The 16,405-nt window shown below is 37.7% G+C and overlaps 1 protein-coding gene and 1 long non-coding RNA gene across 4 annotated transcripts in view; both read left to right on the top strand.

The window, feature by feature from the left end:
* Positions 1 to 16,405, top strand: part of LOC136269309 (uncharacterized) — a 74,240-nt gene that overhangs the window by 22,727 nt on the left and 35,108 nt on the right. For 2 of the 3 annotated variants that reach the window (XM_066064860.1, XM_066064858.1), the window contains exons 4-5: positions 14,216 to 14,353; positions 14,406 to 14,733. The exons of the other annotated variant lie outside the window; for it this stretch is intronic. In XM_066064860.1, the coding sequence (XP_065920932.1) occupies positions 14,216 to 14,353; positions 14,406 to 14,733 (466 nt within the window). The remainder of the gene's footprint in view (positions 1 to 14,215; positions 14,354 to 14,405; positions 14,734 to 16,405) is intronic. 3 annotated transcript variants of the gene reach the window in all.
* LOC136269314 (uncharacterized) lies at positions 11,590 to 14,209 on the top strand. The gene is made up of 3 exons (XR_010707278.1): positions 11,590 to 11,808; positions 11,863 to 12,222; positions 12,422 to 14,209. It is a non-coding gene; the product is annotated as an uncharacterized lncRNA (long non-coding RNA).

Below are 16,405 nucleotides of genomic sequence, written 5' to 3'. Positions count from 1 at the left end.
GACTTGTTTCTAGCTGAACTCTCTACAGGGTGATCTGTTCATAGCTGCACTCTCTACAGGGTAATATGTTTGCAGCTGAACTCTCTACATGGTGGTTTCTTTGTAGCTGAACTCTCTACAAGGTAACTTCTTCTAGCTGAACTCTCTACAGGGTGACTTGTTTCTAGCTGAACTCTCTACAGGGTGATCTGTTCATAGCTGCACTCTCTACAGGGTAATATGTTTTGCAGCTGAACTCTCTACATGGTGGTTTCTTTGTAACTAAGCTCTCTATAAGGTGATGTCTTCTAGCTAATCTCTCTACTGGATGACTAATTGTTTCTATAGCTGATCTCTCTATAGAGTTATAACTTTCTCTATAGAGTTATAACATGTTTGTATAGCTGAACTCTTTACAGAGTGACTTACTTATAGCTGAACATTACATAAAGTAACTTGTATGTAGTTGATCTAGATGAACTCTCTACTGGGTAGCTTTTTTGTAGCTGAACCCTTTACGCTGTAACTTTTTTAATAGTTGAATTCTCTACAGAGTGATTTGTTGTCTCTACAAGGTGACTTGTTTATAGCTGAATTCTCTTCAGTGTGACTTATAATGTTCTGAATCTCTATAGCAACATATTTGTAGCTGAACTCTCTACAGGATGACTTGCTTGTAGCTGAATTGTCTATAAGATTAACTGTTTGTAGCTTAACTCCCTACAGAATAAGTTGCAATGTCATATAATTCCAAGGGCGTCGGAACCAGGGGGGCCATGGCTCCCACACTATTTTCAAAAGCATGTTTTGGCCCCCCAACTTTGGGGGCCAACTAGCTCAGGTTGAAACAATCAGCCAAAACTATATACACAGAAATACATTCATCCATATGAGAAGCCATACAACTCCACGTACCTGCACTGGCATCACCAGTCCCCCCCTCGAGTCCTCCACAACTGCCAAGCCATTCACTGTTACACCCAAAAGTGCCTATAATTTTATTTATGATTAGTCCTTGCACGTGACATCTGTTGTTCAAATATTTTTCCTGGAGCCTGTGCAGTGAGAAACTTAAATAGTGGAAAGAATGCCACATCAGTGGTATTATGATAGGAAAGTTTACGCTCGAATGGAAGGATAGCAACAGATCTAAGAGGGCAGTCTCATTGTAGTGTGTGAATGTACAGGAGTTGCTGACTTCTGAGTACTGACTATTGAATTTGGTGAAGAGTTGATTTATCAAGTTGTCTAAAAGAGAAGCATGCAAGGATATGTAAATAAGGGTAGCCAGCCATGAACGCAGTAGTGGCGTGGGGTTCACGTGATCCTCACAGTCGGAATCTGCTACAGCAGATAACCCAGTTCCTTCAAGTTATGATGTTTCGCTTAGCGGATAACACTGTTAATGTTATAATCCTTGTAGTGGAGGTACTGTACAATAAACATAAAGAAAAGACCTTCACGTGACCATGATTTCTCACGTGATATCTACATGCATCGAGCACGTGCAGGAGGTATAGCAGCCATTAGTAGAATAGGGAGTGAGCAGATAGCTGTGCATACATTATAGCTGTAGGGTTATATTTATTAGCTAGTGATAACACTTCACAACACCTATATATAAACGCACGTATGAACTGAGCTACAGGAGCCCTATCAGTGTGAGCCTGCATGGGTGTTGATCAGTTTATAGTTAGCTGATTTTGGATGCCTTTGCCCCCCCCCCCCCCCCCCCCCACTCTAAAAATCGTTCCTACGCCCTTGTATAATTCTATAATGGTGTAATTTATAAACGTAGCTGAATGCTCTATTAGGGTAACTGTTCTATTAGAGTATCTCGCATATGCTACACGTAGTTGGCTTTGGAATCATAACTCAGTGGTTTGTAATCCGATTCTTCTGTACTACTGCAAGGACTTTCTATGATAATTATTCCAGCTACACACCGATTTTCAGCTCACTGCTCTAAGCGGTTTGCCTGGTAGGCGTGAAAACTAATAGTTTTTTTATTCATAAAAATCGATCACGTAATTGTGACACAGGTTGGGTTTTGTGTCATATCTCGATGGCCTTTAACTGGATTCCTTTCAAACCACAAAAAGGCACTCCTACGATAGTTACTCCACCTACATAGCAATTTTCAGCTCATTCCTTCAAGCGGTTTACCTTGTGGGCGTGACAGACCTTCGATCGTATTTTACGCAAATAATCGGTCATAACTTCGTGAATGTTTATCGGATTCCTACCAAACTTGGTACTGAGATTCACCTTAATGAGCCCTTTAAGTGTGCTAAATGTCAGCCCGATTGGAGCACGCATTCATGTTTAATGGCAGCTTTTGCAAAGTGTGCGAAAAGAAAAAGTAGAAGATAGGGTCCGCAATGAAAAAAATCGATAATCACGAAATTACTCCCCTACTATTTCAACCTGTAGGGCATATCAAAGTATTTTTCTACGTACCAATAAAACTTGTTTATCTTTCTCCATACGACGGGAATCGCGATTGTTCTGTGCTGGAAATCGTGAAAAAATGTGCGCTCTCTGGATGAAGCACTGGTTCCTTCCCATACTTGGCAAATATAGTCCAGGTCTATACCTGATTATAATCCACAGCAGAAATAAGTCGATTTGCTACTGTGGATTTTGTACGGAGCTACTCTTTGCCGAAAATTGGCCCAAAATCACGTATTTTTGGATTCGGAGCAACTCAGCAATCAACAAAAGGAAAGCCCACAAACCTTCACTATACAGCAATATAGTTTGGTTATCACTTCATGCACAGTGCAAGTTTCATATGGATCTGAGCTTTCCTTCCATCAAACTAAGTGGCATGAAATTTCTTCCTAGCGCGTGTGAGACTAAAATGGGTGGCGTGGCTGCAATAACTCCAAGTTTAGTTTCTCCAGCAAGTTATTTAGGCTTCAATATCATGTTGTGAACATAATGGTATTAGTTTCCAACCTGAAATGGATCACTTGATTATGGTTTGATTTTTCGTGATTATAGCTATACATGGTTAGCCATGTAGTGTGGTATAATCCAGGTAACATTTCACTAGTATTTTTATCAACATTTGACTGAGACACCACTAGTGAAGCATGGAGTTAGGAATAGTAAAAACTCAGGTCGTACCAAAAATGGCAGGGTTCTTTGTGTGTAATATCAAAATACTCTAATAGAGCAGTCATGTAAACAGTCTCCAGTCTCTCTATTATAATATGTTCTCTTTGGTAAGAAAGTAGAATCCATAAACAGGAAGAATTAATTATCAGGGTAAAAGTGCAATTGGATAGAAACCTCAAGAGTATCAGATTACTGGGAGTTTCAATTCACCACAATAATGATTCTATATAGCTGCAGAAGCATTTCAAAAATAAATGTTGTTATGAATTGGCCACCTTGCACTACTAAATGGCACAACTCACACTTTTGATTAATTAGCTGTACCTTCATACTAACTGTAACTGTAAGTTTTGTACATTCAATAATTGTAACGATTTGTATAGGCCCTTCTACGTAGTATACTGCTAAGCAAATATTTATCACACAAACTGATTGTCAAATTTTAATGGTAGAAATATCTACAAAGTTGTAATTTTCCTGTGCCTTAATTATACTCCCTGGTGGAGGCTCTGCACAGTAATAAGTACAATGCATTATAATTATAATTTTAATTTTAATGGTACAAATGCATAACTATATAATTATTGCTATTTTAATTAATTTTGCAAGCTTTTAGATTTCTGTTTTGCTTGTAGGATGTGTATGCAATTTTATGTTGAAATATATATACTGTGTATGGTATATATATATATATATATTTGGTACATATTGCATGTGTGAGATGTAGATATTTACTATAGATATCCTTTTTATTATGAGTCATAAGTTTAAGGACTTGTGATATTCGGTATAACATGCAGTTTCAATGGCCTGTCTCTTCCCACTATGGATTTATTACCTTAAATGTGACTTAAAATGTGATTTCTAAAGTACATGTATATAAATGACTTATAAACCTCACATAAATTCAGGAATGTCTATACACATGCATAAACAGCTCTACAAAGTGCATGTTATACATATATTATAGAACACTCAATACATTGTGGCTGTTGGTATAACAGTTATCCAACAGGCCTTTGGTGCGGTTTCTCACGGTAAAACCAAAAATAAGTAATACCCTTCAGCTATGGGTGGAAAATCTGAATTACTTGTTTGTTATTAAAGGCTCATATATATAATATAGTACAGAGTAACTGTCTGTAGCCTGCTGTAAAAAAATAAGATTGAGGACATACCTCCCTTACTTTTAAGAAGAAATTAAGTACAAACTAGCTAAACTTCTATATATACCACTGATGTAAATGACTTTTGTTGGCTCTAAAAATATATAGTATGCAATACTCATTGTCAGCTGTCTGCTTCAAATCCGTTAAAATACCACAACTGTTTATATGAATATTCTATTAGAGTATCTCGATCTTACATGCAAACAACCCTGCCATTTTTGGTAGGACCCAAATTTTACTGTGCCTAACTCTAGTAGTTTCATCAGTGGTGTCACAGTCAGATGTTGATAAAAATACTAGTGAAATTTTCCTGGATTATACCACTACTGTACATAGCTAACCATGTATAGCTATAATGCACACGAAAAATCAATCCATAATCAGGTGATCCATTTCTGGTTGGAAACTAATACCATTAGGTCATCACAACATGATATTGAAGCCTAAATAACTTGCTGGAGAAACTAAAACTTGGAGTTATTGCAGCCACACCTCCCATTTAGTCTCACACACGCTAGGAAGAAATTTCATGCCGCTTAGTTTGATGGAAGGAAAGCTTAGATCCATATGAAACTTACGCTCTGCATGGAGTAATAACCAAACTATATTGCTGTATATTGAAGGTTTGTGGGCTTTCCTTTTGTTGATTGCTGAGTTGCTCCAAATCCAAAAATACGTGATTTTGGGCCAATTTTTGGCAAAGAGTAGCTCCGTACCAAATCCACAGTAGCAAATCGATTTATTTCTGCTGTGGGTTATAATCGGGTATAGACCTGGACTATATATGCCAAGTATGGGAAGGAACCTGTGCTTCATCCGGAGAGCGAGCAATTTTTCACGATTTCCAGCACAGAACAATCGCGATTCCCGTCATATGGAGAAAGATAAATAAGTTTTATTGGTACGTAGAAAAATACTTTGATATGCCCTACAGGTTGAAATATGTAGTAGGGGAGTAATTTTGTGATTATCGATTTTTTTCATTACGGACCCTATAGAAGAAGAAAAAAAACAAAGTGAAGAAAAAAACCCAAACTTTGGCCGCTTGTATCTCGGAAATGGCTGGAGCGATTTTCTTCAAATTTGGACCGTGGACTCCCCTACCTAGCCGGCACATCTGTAGCAACTTTGGTTTCAATCGGATAAGGAATCACGAAGCTACAAAGGTGTCAAAATCGCGTTTACTTTCTTCCTGTAAATATACTCACGGTGTGGAGCACTGGCTTCTTGGGCCGCACAACACACTACTGTGTGCCTTGATATACTAGTATTGGTACCTGCCCTATGTGCAGGACTATAAACATTTTAATGCCATATCCTTATGCCTTCTTTTAACTATGTATAGTGAAATAATGAACATGCAGTGTTAATTAAACTACGTGAAAGCTAAGGCAATACCTACATGACAGGTAGTGTATACATATAGCACAGTTTCAGTATGCTATGCACTAATGTTGTAGTAACACATAGTTATACCTTTTGCCATATGAACCCCACGCAGGTGTTTAAACATTATCATTAATTGTCCTATCATTAAGGCAATGTATGATCCTTAAGCAGATCTAGATCTAAAGTGAAAGGATGTAAACAGGATTAGTGAAATAGTTGTGCGAGGTCAAGGAATTGCACACACAGTTCCTCAGTGTAAACTACGGTATCTGCATGATGCCAGTAATAATTTCACTTTTCAGATGCACATTAGTACCTGCCCATGTAATCATGCAATTATACGTTGTTTCTTTTCTACAGTAGTATAATGTCATACAGCTGCAGATTAAGTGTGAAAGAAGCTTTTACCTAGAGACAGGAAAACCTGCCCTACTACAAAAGTGCTATAAGAGTCTCTATGATGAGTCTATGTACCAGTGCTGAAAAACTTCGAGCATAAGAATTTATAGATAAAAAATTGTATGGAACAGACTAATAGAACAAAAAGGTGCATCAAAAATTCCCCAAAGTGAAAAAAAACCTGGTTGGGGTTGAGGGAGTTGTGCAAATCACCACAGTTGTTTGTCTGTGGTTTTGACAGGAATGTAGCTCAATTTTTCAGTGATTCTTTCCTACACCAGTGGCTTCATGGCCCTATAAGAGCACGTATTGATTTGCTACAACAATACTCGCTTTGCCAGATGACCTACGGACCACACTGTAATAACAACCAAGCATTAAACATCAGTGCCATTCATGTGGCCTGCAACATGAATGGTGATATCATTTTTAATACCACCATCTTGCAAAGTATACCAAAATAATGGGAAGCATGCAGGTGCTCCAGAACCTCCAGAACTGCAGTAGCTAAACTACTGTAGTAATACAACGCACAGGTGTGAACAATGTGGATGGTTCTAGTAGTATCTGTCCTATTAAGTAGGCTATGGGATCAAAAGCGCTGCACTGTGGTATATAACTGATATACCACGGCAAACTGTGATATACCACGCTTTGTGGCTGCGTTTACCATATATGGTGTAACTTCACACATTCCGCGAAATCCTTATCTAAATGGTAAACAAGTCTCTAATAACAAGCGCCTAAATCAACCAACAATTATTCACCTGAGCAATTTTCAATGAACTCTTGCCTCCTTCACTAACTCTTGTCTCCTTCACTAACTTTTATCTCCTTCAATAATTGCAAGTAGATGGGCGTGGCACTGCTATAGAGTCTAAAACGCCTGATCTATAAAGGATTTCAAGTCTCTAATACTGACAAGCGCCTAGAATCATTCACACTGAACAAGGAGGATTTTCAATGAACTCTTGCATCCTTCACAAGCTCTTGTCTCCTTCGCTAATCATGAGTAGATGGGCATGGCACCACTACAGAATCTAAAACTTGTGATCCATCAAGGATGTCTACTCAACAGGTGCTGTTTCACTATACCTTGCTATATATAGTTGTTTCATCTACTGGAGTGTAGAATATAACAATTACAACACGATTACTCGGGATATGACAAAAAAAAAATATATATATATATATAAAGAATTTTGAGTTGGAGGATCAAAGCAAAAAAAGTGTTCTATATTCGCTATACAAGCACAAATGTTCTATACTGGGCAGTTATAGAAAACTTTAATAGACCACAGTTCTATATCAGGTAGTTATAGAACTGCCAGGTCTATTTTGTAGGCTAATAGCTAAAGCCTACTTTGAGTGAGAGTAATCATCACTCATTCTGGCCAGTACAATCAATCAACCAAGCCAGTGTGAGCTGATCGATAGCCTGACTGTGCTGGCTGACCAGTCAACCCAACCAGTATGAGCAAAACCACTGGATTTAATTTATAGACACACTTAAAGATTTTGATGTTGGTTGCTTGTGGTCAGCAGCAGCGAACATTCTTACTACGTTTTGTTAAATAAATGGATGAGTCCTAGGAATATCATGGAAATATGCTTATTAAAGTACCACAATCGAAATCTTAATATTGAGAAGACAGTCCTAATGAAGGTGCAGCACAGTGCAACACAGGAGAAACACAGACGCAATGCCTATTCTACCGATGATAACACTCCTCCGTGAGTTTCTAATTGTTTTGTGTGTCGTGTGTACCTCAAGTTGACAGTTCTCTATACCAGATAAAGCACTGCCGCGGGTACTATACAGGAATATAGCACGAAAAGAGTGGGTCACAAGTATTATCGTTGGTAGAATAGGCATTGCGCTTGTGTTTCACCTGCATTGCACTGTGCTGTGCCTTCATTAGTCGTTTTGTGAGTCTAGTCCATCTTCTCAATACTAAATGTTTTTGAGGACTCGTCCGTTGAGCAAAACTTACTAAGAATGTTCACTGCTGCCGACCACAAGCAACCATCATCAAAATCTTCAAGCAGTGGCATAGCTACACTGGGGCCCGTGCCCCACTGTCAGCTTTCCAGGCCCCACTGTAAGTAAATGTTGTAAGTCACGTGATTCGACGCACGACGATTTCTCACAACGCTACCACGCAGCTTTTTATATGAAAATCATTGCTGCAGCTTGTTATTTCGCTATTACTAACATCGGCGGACAAAGAAAATTAAAATTCCATTTAATGCCTACTATCATGTGATCGCGAGTTCGAGTTGGAGGGAAGAATGAGGCTGTACAAATCATGATTATATCAAGTCAAGGTGATAATATAGTGCATATACTCTATGACAGGTGTTGAGTGAGGTGTTCTTGATAGAATACATGCAAGAGGTTTAATAAATGAATTATTAATTTTAATGCCCACTGCAAGAAGGTTGTGAATAGTGAGCTGATAGTGATGCTAATAGTGATTGGAGATTGGACCTACGATACTGTCGAGGTGATGAGGCATGTGCTACTATGCATTCCTTTTAATGCCCTCTGTGGTTTAGCAGATCTCCAACACTGCAGTGCTGATGTGTGACATGTTGCTAGCCGATTAAAATTTGGATCAAGACTTAATCCGTGAGAGCTGTGGAAGAAGAAATTAGGTAAAATTGTATGCTGATCGAGCAATAGCGTAGATTGTAGTGTCAATTAGCTGCAGAAACAGCGGTGTAGCAGTATATTTAGCTAGCTAGGCATAACCATGCACTTTAATAAGATTTCTATATAAATGTGTAAGAGTCCACAGCGTGTATTTATAATTGCATGGGCGGATTTGATGCGAAAGTGTGCCCTACCATCGCTGAAAGTCTAGCTGCGCCACTGTCTTCAAGTGTGTCTATAAATTAAATCCAGTGGTTTTGCTCTTACTGGTTGGGTTGACTGGTCAGTCAGGCTATCAGCCTACACTGGCTTGGTTGATTGGTTGCACTGGCCAGAATGAGTGATTACTCACTCAAAGTAGGCTATCAGCCTACAAAATAGACCTGGCAGTTCTAGCTATAACTACCTGATATAGAACTGTGGTTTATTAAAGTGTTCTATAACTGCCCAATATAGAAAACTTGGGCTTTTATGGCAAATATAGAACACTTTTTTTGCTTTGATCCTCCCACGCAAAGTTCTTTATACATATATATAGGTTTGGGTTGGAGGTACTGTATTATCCCAGTCAGTGGAAATCCCTGATTGATGACTTGGAGAGAGAACAATCAATGTTAGTGTGTACATTTTGCATAGCATCTAGGTCTTGCTTTTGTCTAGTGGCTTTTGGAGTTTTTGGTTGCTATTCTTTGATTCCATGCATGACCACATACACAGAGGGAAACTTTGGCACCATTAAAATTTGGCGAATGACCATGAATTTGCCAAATTGTCCCCATCCAAATATGTTGCTAGGGAAGAGAACAGCAAACCAAGCCTCAAACTAAAGAGTTTTGTACTTGACCAAGGGCTACTGGGCCAGGCATCAAACTAGAGTCAAGCCTGCCTCAATTACAGTAGCTAGCTGTATCCATGATCCTCAAACTTCACCTCAAAACAGGCATGGCAAGTAGTGAGTGCTACCATATCAAGTACAATATTCACTAGTCCAGAGGGCGTAGATCTACTCTCTATATAGCATTACCTTTTAATTGATTGCTGACTGCAGGTGCCAAAGCAGCGTGGTACTCCAGATCCTTGCTTCAGGCACAGTGATCAGTAATCTAATTAATTAAATAGGGCATGCACTTTGCTAACAATTTGCAGCTTTATTTGACAAATTTTACTCCTCCGAAGTTTCCCTCTGTACGGTAAACAGTTTGTCAGACTTTGAATTGGGAGACTCAACAAGACCGTAGAAAAAAAGTATCATTTTTAAGGAGTACCACACAAAAGACAGCCAAGCTGTAAAAAAATGGTGCGGCCTTAAAATTCCTGGGTGAAAAAAGCTGTGAAATCAAAGGTGGCGGCCAAGAAATGATTTCACCACTTTTTTCACCCAGGAATTTTAAGGCCGCACCATTTTTTTACCGCTTGGCTGTTTTTGTGTGGATTTCACTCCTTTTTGTACTTTATAAGACCCCAAAACCAGACTTTTAGATAAGTGACTGCTATATTAAAATTATGGTCTCAAAATTGACTGCTCTATTAGAGTATGGATGACTGCTCTATTAGAGTATCTTGATCTTTTTAACTACTTTTATGCTTGCACTGTTTCAGTGTTGTAGCCAAACGATTTTTGCATCACACTACAAGAAAAACTTATAATTTTGCACTAGAACTCATCCAATTATTCCGGAATATTCCCCAATTCTTTCCACTACCTATTATTCCCGAAATTATTCCGGCATAATAGACACATCCCTAATGATTTAATTCAATATTTGATAATATTATTGTAATACTTTAATAGAGTGCACGTTTTTTTTGAGGACTTCTAATAGAACATACATAGAATGTTCTAGAACAATCTATTACTTCTATTGGTAGATCTATGAAATTACAAACTTTTGATTATAAGCAGATTTCAACTAGAAATTTTATTTATAAAGCAGAAATTAAGTGAGGTGATCAGCCAAGGTTGCAGTGGTTCAGTGGTTAAGGATGCAGGTGTTAGGTATGGAGGTCCCAGGTTCGAATTCTGGTTAGTTTTTTTCCAACACTTTTGTACACCTTTTTTACCCCTTGGCGACTGCTCTACTGATTAGAGTATCTCGATTCCGCAATTTTACACTTGCTCAGCTTTTGCTTTATAACTTTGTCTCTGTAAATCTATTGCTATTCATTCTATCAAAAGGCACTGCTACGATGATCAGCCTATCTACACACCAATTTTCAAGTTATTTCTGTAGTCGGTTTACTCTGTAGCCATGACAGAAGTTCGATCTTTTTTTTACGTGAATAAATGCTCATAACTCCTTGAAGAATACTCAGATTCACAGCAAACTTGGTATGTGAATCCACTGTTACACGCTCTTCATTTATATGCCAAAGATCAAGGCAATCGAGTTACACGTTTGCATTTGATAGCAATTTTTGCAGTGTGCGAAAAGAAATCGAAGCCCCTGTAGCCCCCCGTACAGCATACGAAGAAGAAAACGAAGAAAGTAAAACGAAATTTTGAATGCCTATATCTCGCAAATGGCTGTTGCGAATTTGATCAAATTTGCTGTGTGGCATACCCTACCTTGGGGACAGCTATAATGCAAAAATAGTGTGCTTTGGAAAGGGGACCATGGAGCTATGCATGCATGAAAAAGCTGTTTTCTTTCTTCTTGTAAATATATTCACGGTGTGGTCGCCAGCTTTCTTGGCCACACCGTGTGTCTTGATCAAAAGAGTATTTAAAATGATTAGTTTTTTTTGAATTTGGAGTTTCAGATATTGTGTTGGAGTGCTCAGTGTCTTCCGAATTCAGGGTTTCACAAATATGGTTGGTCTTGATAGAGATAGTATTATTATTATTATTGTTAATTAATTAGCAAAGCCCACTAGGGGCAACACGCTAATGAGCATTACAATCACATATTGTATTACTTACAGCATTCTTAAATGTTTCGAGATCTATTGTGTCAATGTTAGGAATTTGAAGGGAGTTCCATTGAATAATTGTTCGTGGGAGGAAGGAGTATTTGTACACATCAACTCTTGTTTGCAATTGAGTTAGCTTGAGAGGATGTTGAGCACGGGTGTAGGACACTGGAGTTGGTGACGGTAAGCAATGATCAGGTATTGCTAGTAAAGTAAGTTCCTGACAATCTTGAATAGGAAGGTGAGTCTAGCAATTGTTCTTCTGTTTTGAAGTGTAGGCCATTCAAAACTGGATAACATGTCTGTGATGCTATCATGGTTTTGGTTAGATCTGTGCCAGGGTTTGTTTAAAACGAAACGAGCTGCGCGGTGTTGAATCATTTCTAGTTTACTAATACTAGTGTGATGATAGGGGTCCCAGATGGCTGAGCAGTATTCTAATGATGGTAAGAGCAATTGTTTGTTGACGTGTTCTTTAATTTCTGATGGTGCATTGTGGAGATTTCTTTTTAAGAATCCAAGGAGTCGATTTGCCTTGTTACAGATGTAATTGATCTGAGGATCCCATGATAGTTTGTGGTGGAGATGGATTCCAAGGTAATTGTGTTCTAACACTGTAGCCAGTGGAATGTTGGACATTTTGTATGTGAAAGTACTCTTGTTATGGTGTGTTGTAAAATTTTACATTTGGAGATGTTGAATTCCATCATCCAGTCAGTTGCCCATCTTGTTAGTGAGTTTAAATCATCTTGAAGTATTTTATGGTGTTGTGGTGTTGTAATGGTTTTGTAAATAGGAATATCATCTGCAAAAAGACGGATCTCACTTTGGATGTTGGCAATGATGTCATTGATATAAATCAAGAATAGAACTGGTCCAAGAACAGACCCTTGGGGAACACCAGATCATTATGAATTGTAAACTAGAAAGTTTTTCAGTCAGCGGCTCAACAAGGTTTCTCAAGATGTTGATTTCTCTCTTTGGTGCGTAATCATGCAGCGGAAAGGCTCTTTCGATTCATTAGCTACTAAGGATAATAATTTTGAAGATAGTCCACTGCACTTCAATGTATCCAGGCATTACAACAACCTTCACAGAATATAGCCTCCTGTCCATCACTGGTTTCTGACCATTCTTAGATTAGCTTGTCACACACAGCGTATATATCCTCTGGTTCAGTTTCAGCTTCTTTGTTCTTATCTTTTCGCTGCTTAGAGTTAGGTGGGGTACAATCAGCAGGCCTTTAGTATTAGTGTCTCTCTGCTTACTCGGAGAAGGAGCTTTTGTAGACATTTTATTTGCAGTTCGCAATAAGTCAATGTGTATCTGTGAGGTGCACTAGTACTCAATACCTTTACTGAAACTTTGCACTCATTTATATAAATACTATACATTAACATGTCAATTGATTGGCAAAAATTTAGCCAGCTGTTTCCTTTATTGTATCTATCTTTCATATTTTCTTCAGACTTAATGTGCTACTTCTGCAGAATGCAGATGCCTAGTTTGTAGTAATTACTAGTTATTTAGTTGACATTAAACAATTAAATTAATCACAATTTGAGATTGATAACTATGAAGCTCTAAAACGTTTTAAACCAAAAAAATACACACAAAGAAGCTTTTTTACATATATATTATGTTTCCTGGGTGAGTTCTTTAGCCAGTACCTGTTGGTATATTGTCCATTGTATAGAATCGTGCTTCACTGTTCTATTAACTGTTTACACTCTTACTGAAGGGAAGAAAAAATGTCCCACTTAATGCTACAATTCACATTCCCAGCTACACAAACATAACAAAATTAATGGGTTTTATCCTTCAGGTGTGTTATAGTCCATAACTAATTTATCCATGCATACTACTGTTTGTAAATGTCGGCATACTATTCACCAGTGTACATTTGTGACCCGCTAAGCAAAAATCCAACTTGTTTGCAGTTTTTCTCAAACTTCATCAATTTTTATAATTTTTTGTTGTCTAGAAAGAATACTGTTAAATTTTCAACCTTATTTGGTAAGTGCTTTCAGAGTTATAGCAATAGACAGCAAGAAGAGCAAAACAATTGATTTGTACTGTGCCTTTACAAAAAAAAATTACAGGTGCTTGTTTAATCAACTATACCGTATAGCCTAAATATTTTGAGGGGTAAAATTTTTGAGGATGAACATTGCTAGTTTTATTTTTTTTGTAGATTTGCAAACATTCCCAAAATGTATTAGACTATATGGATGTCTAAATATTTCAAGGATAAAATTTTGCTGTTAAAACCTTGAAATCAATGACAATTTTTAGGGGTCTCAAGTGCAACAGGCTAAAGGGTTGGGACTTGCATCAATCCATTCACAAGTCTCAAGGTATCATTTTTGGTTTAAATACACTGTTTACTGAAGTGATTATAACATGCATAAAATTATTATGTAGCATGCGCTTTTTACCCAATGTATTTCAATGACTTACAGAATTATGCAAACAAGTTCGGTGGGTGTTTGCTCAACGGGTCACATTTATAACTTTTTTAAATTTCTTGATCTACAGTTTATACATTTTAATTATTCAGATGTTTAAAGTTGCATTTTATAATTCCCAGTCAGATCTTGAGAGTTTCTCGGGACACATTCAGTATCCACTACCTAACAAGAGAGCTACAGCCAGTAGGATTGGATATGGTGGAAATGCTATTGTATTTGTTGTGTTCCATGCTGGGAAGGAGTTTGCTGTGAAGAAAGTAAGCGTAAAATGATGGATTGGTTCAAAGTGTAATCTGTTTCTTTACACAGACAGTTTACCGATCAAATGAAATAAGTGTTCATTCTCAACTATGTCATCCCAACATTATAAATCTTGAAGCTGTTTTGGTTGGAGAAAAACATGAACGTCACAGGGATAAGTGTTATGTCTACTGCTTCATGCAGAAGATGGACATCAACTTCAGAAATGCCCTCTCTACAAAAGATCACGGTTGTTTGAAACACTTAAAGATGAAACTAGTTGAGAAGAGAGATCAGTGGGAGACAGTATTACTGAATGTAAAACATGTCCTGAGATCAGTACTGAAAGCTTTGGACTACATGCATGGAAAGGGACTGGTACATCGTGATGTTAAAGGTATTAGTAGTACAATTAAAAAGTTTTAGCTTAAAAATGAAGTAGGGTTCTAGCAATAAAAAGTAATGAAACTGATGGTAGCTATTGCAACATAGCTATGTGGGAAAATCCCTACATTGGCATAATACCACCACCACCACCTGATCAATGCCAAGGTAGGGATTTTCCCATATGGCTGTGTTGGAATAGCTACCATCATCTTGTTTCACTACTTTTTATTGCTGGAACCCTACTTCACTTTTAAATTAAGAATTTTTAATTGTACCAGTTTTGTTACCTTTTGTTATAGCATAGTTATGATATGCACATGTCCTGCTTTATTAGAATATCTTGTCTATGCAATGGATTAAGAAACGCTGTGTCTAGTTTTCTACAGCAAAACCACAGCTAGATCATTAAGGACTTGGTCACAGCATGCCTCATTGTTAATGGCGTGCTGGCATGTTCTGAATGTTTAGAGATGGGTTAGATAATGTGATCACTTTATAAACGCAGCTACACGTGTCTATCCCACTTACAATCACTTAAATACTTTAAATAGTTTTGTGACATCTAAACATACCCTCTGTCAATATGGAAAATTAATGCCTCAGTATAGTTTTCTAGAAGATAACCATGTAATATAAAGCTGAAAAGCCATCTGTCTGTCTGGCTATCACACATTCATTTGGTTCCCAACAATTTTCTTGCCAGGTGATGCATGTATCAAATGCTAAATGAAGTGTTCATCATTTAATCCTTTTAAATGAAGCTACCAACTACTGTAGTTTGTCGTTTACAGTGCTTTGAATGCAAGGCTGTAGTGCAAAACTCACTCGGATTCTTTCTATAAACTACATGCAAATCTGCAAATAAACACTATTCCATTACAAACAACTCTTTTAAAGATCCTCTAACCACAAGTAACATTTAGTCCATGTGTTCTTTTCATGCTATGTTTTTGTATAACTTTTCATGCTGTACCTTTATTCTCCACTTGGTACCTCTTTCAACATTGTTTTTCTTATTTTAAGTGCTTTGTTCTTACCACATTATTAACAGTTAGTAGTTACTGTATGAAGGTGATAGCAGTATAGATGATAATACTCAGTAGTAGCCTACTCTACTGTATGAAGGTAATGACAATAGGTATAGGTTGTAGTGTGGTAAAGGGAATAGGATAGGCAGGTACTGCATGATGCTAAATCCTACATTATGTAGTACAAATTATTGCTCAGCCTGTCAGTAAGTTTAATATCATAATAGAATCTGATATATACTATTATATGTATGCCCTACACGACAGGTACTATCACATAATGTAATTTGTGCCAGTGCGCTACATAGACGTATAGCCTGTCTGTAACTGCACAAAGCTACATCCCACCAGTGATTTTGTTATTGTGGCATGAAATGGTAGCTTTGTGCTGTTTCACTTGGCCGCTAGCCTTGCAACTACAGTGGAACCCCTCTTAACGGACACCCCTGAATGGCGGACAGCCTCTTTATAATGGACAATTAATAAAGTCCCAAATGCAACTTCCAATACCTGTTTGTATTAATGCCCCCTCAATAGCGGACACCTCTCTATTCCGTAAACCAGACACTGCACAATTCCCAGACATGGCAAGCACTACTAGTACAATACCTTGCTAATCGCGGACACAAGTAACAAAGGTTCATTGCCAGTTAC

The sequence above is a fragment of the Dysidea avara genome, chromosome 10 (assembly GCF_963678975.1).
Source record: "Dysidea avara chromosome 10, odDysAvar1.4, whole genome shotgun sequence".
Lineage (NCBI taxonomy): Eukaryota > Metazoa > Porifera > Demospongiae > Dictyoceratida > Dysideidae > Dysidea > Dysidea avara.
This window is presented reverse-complemented; position numbering and strand designations above follow the sequence as displayed.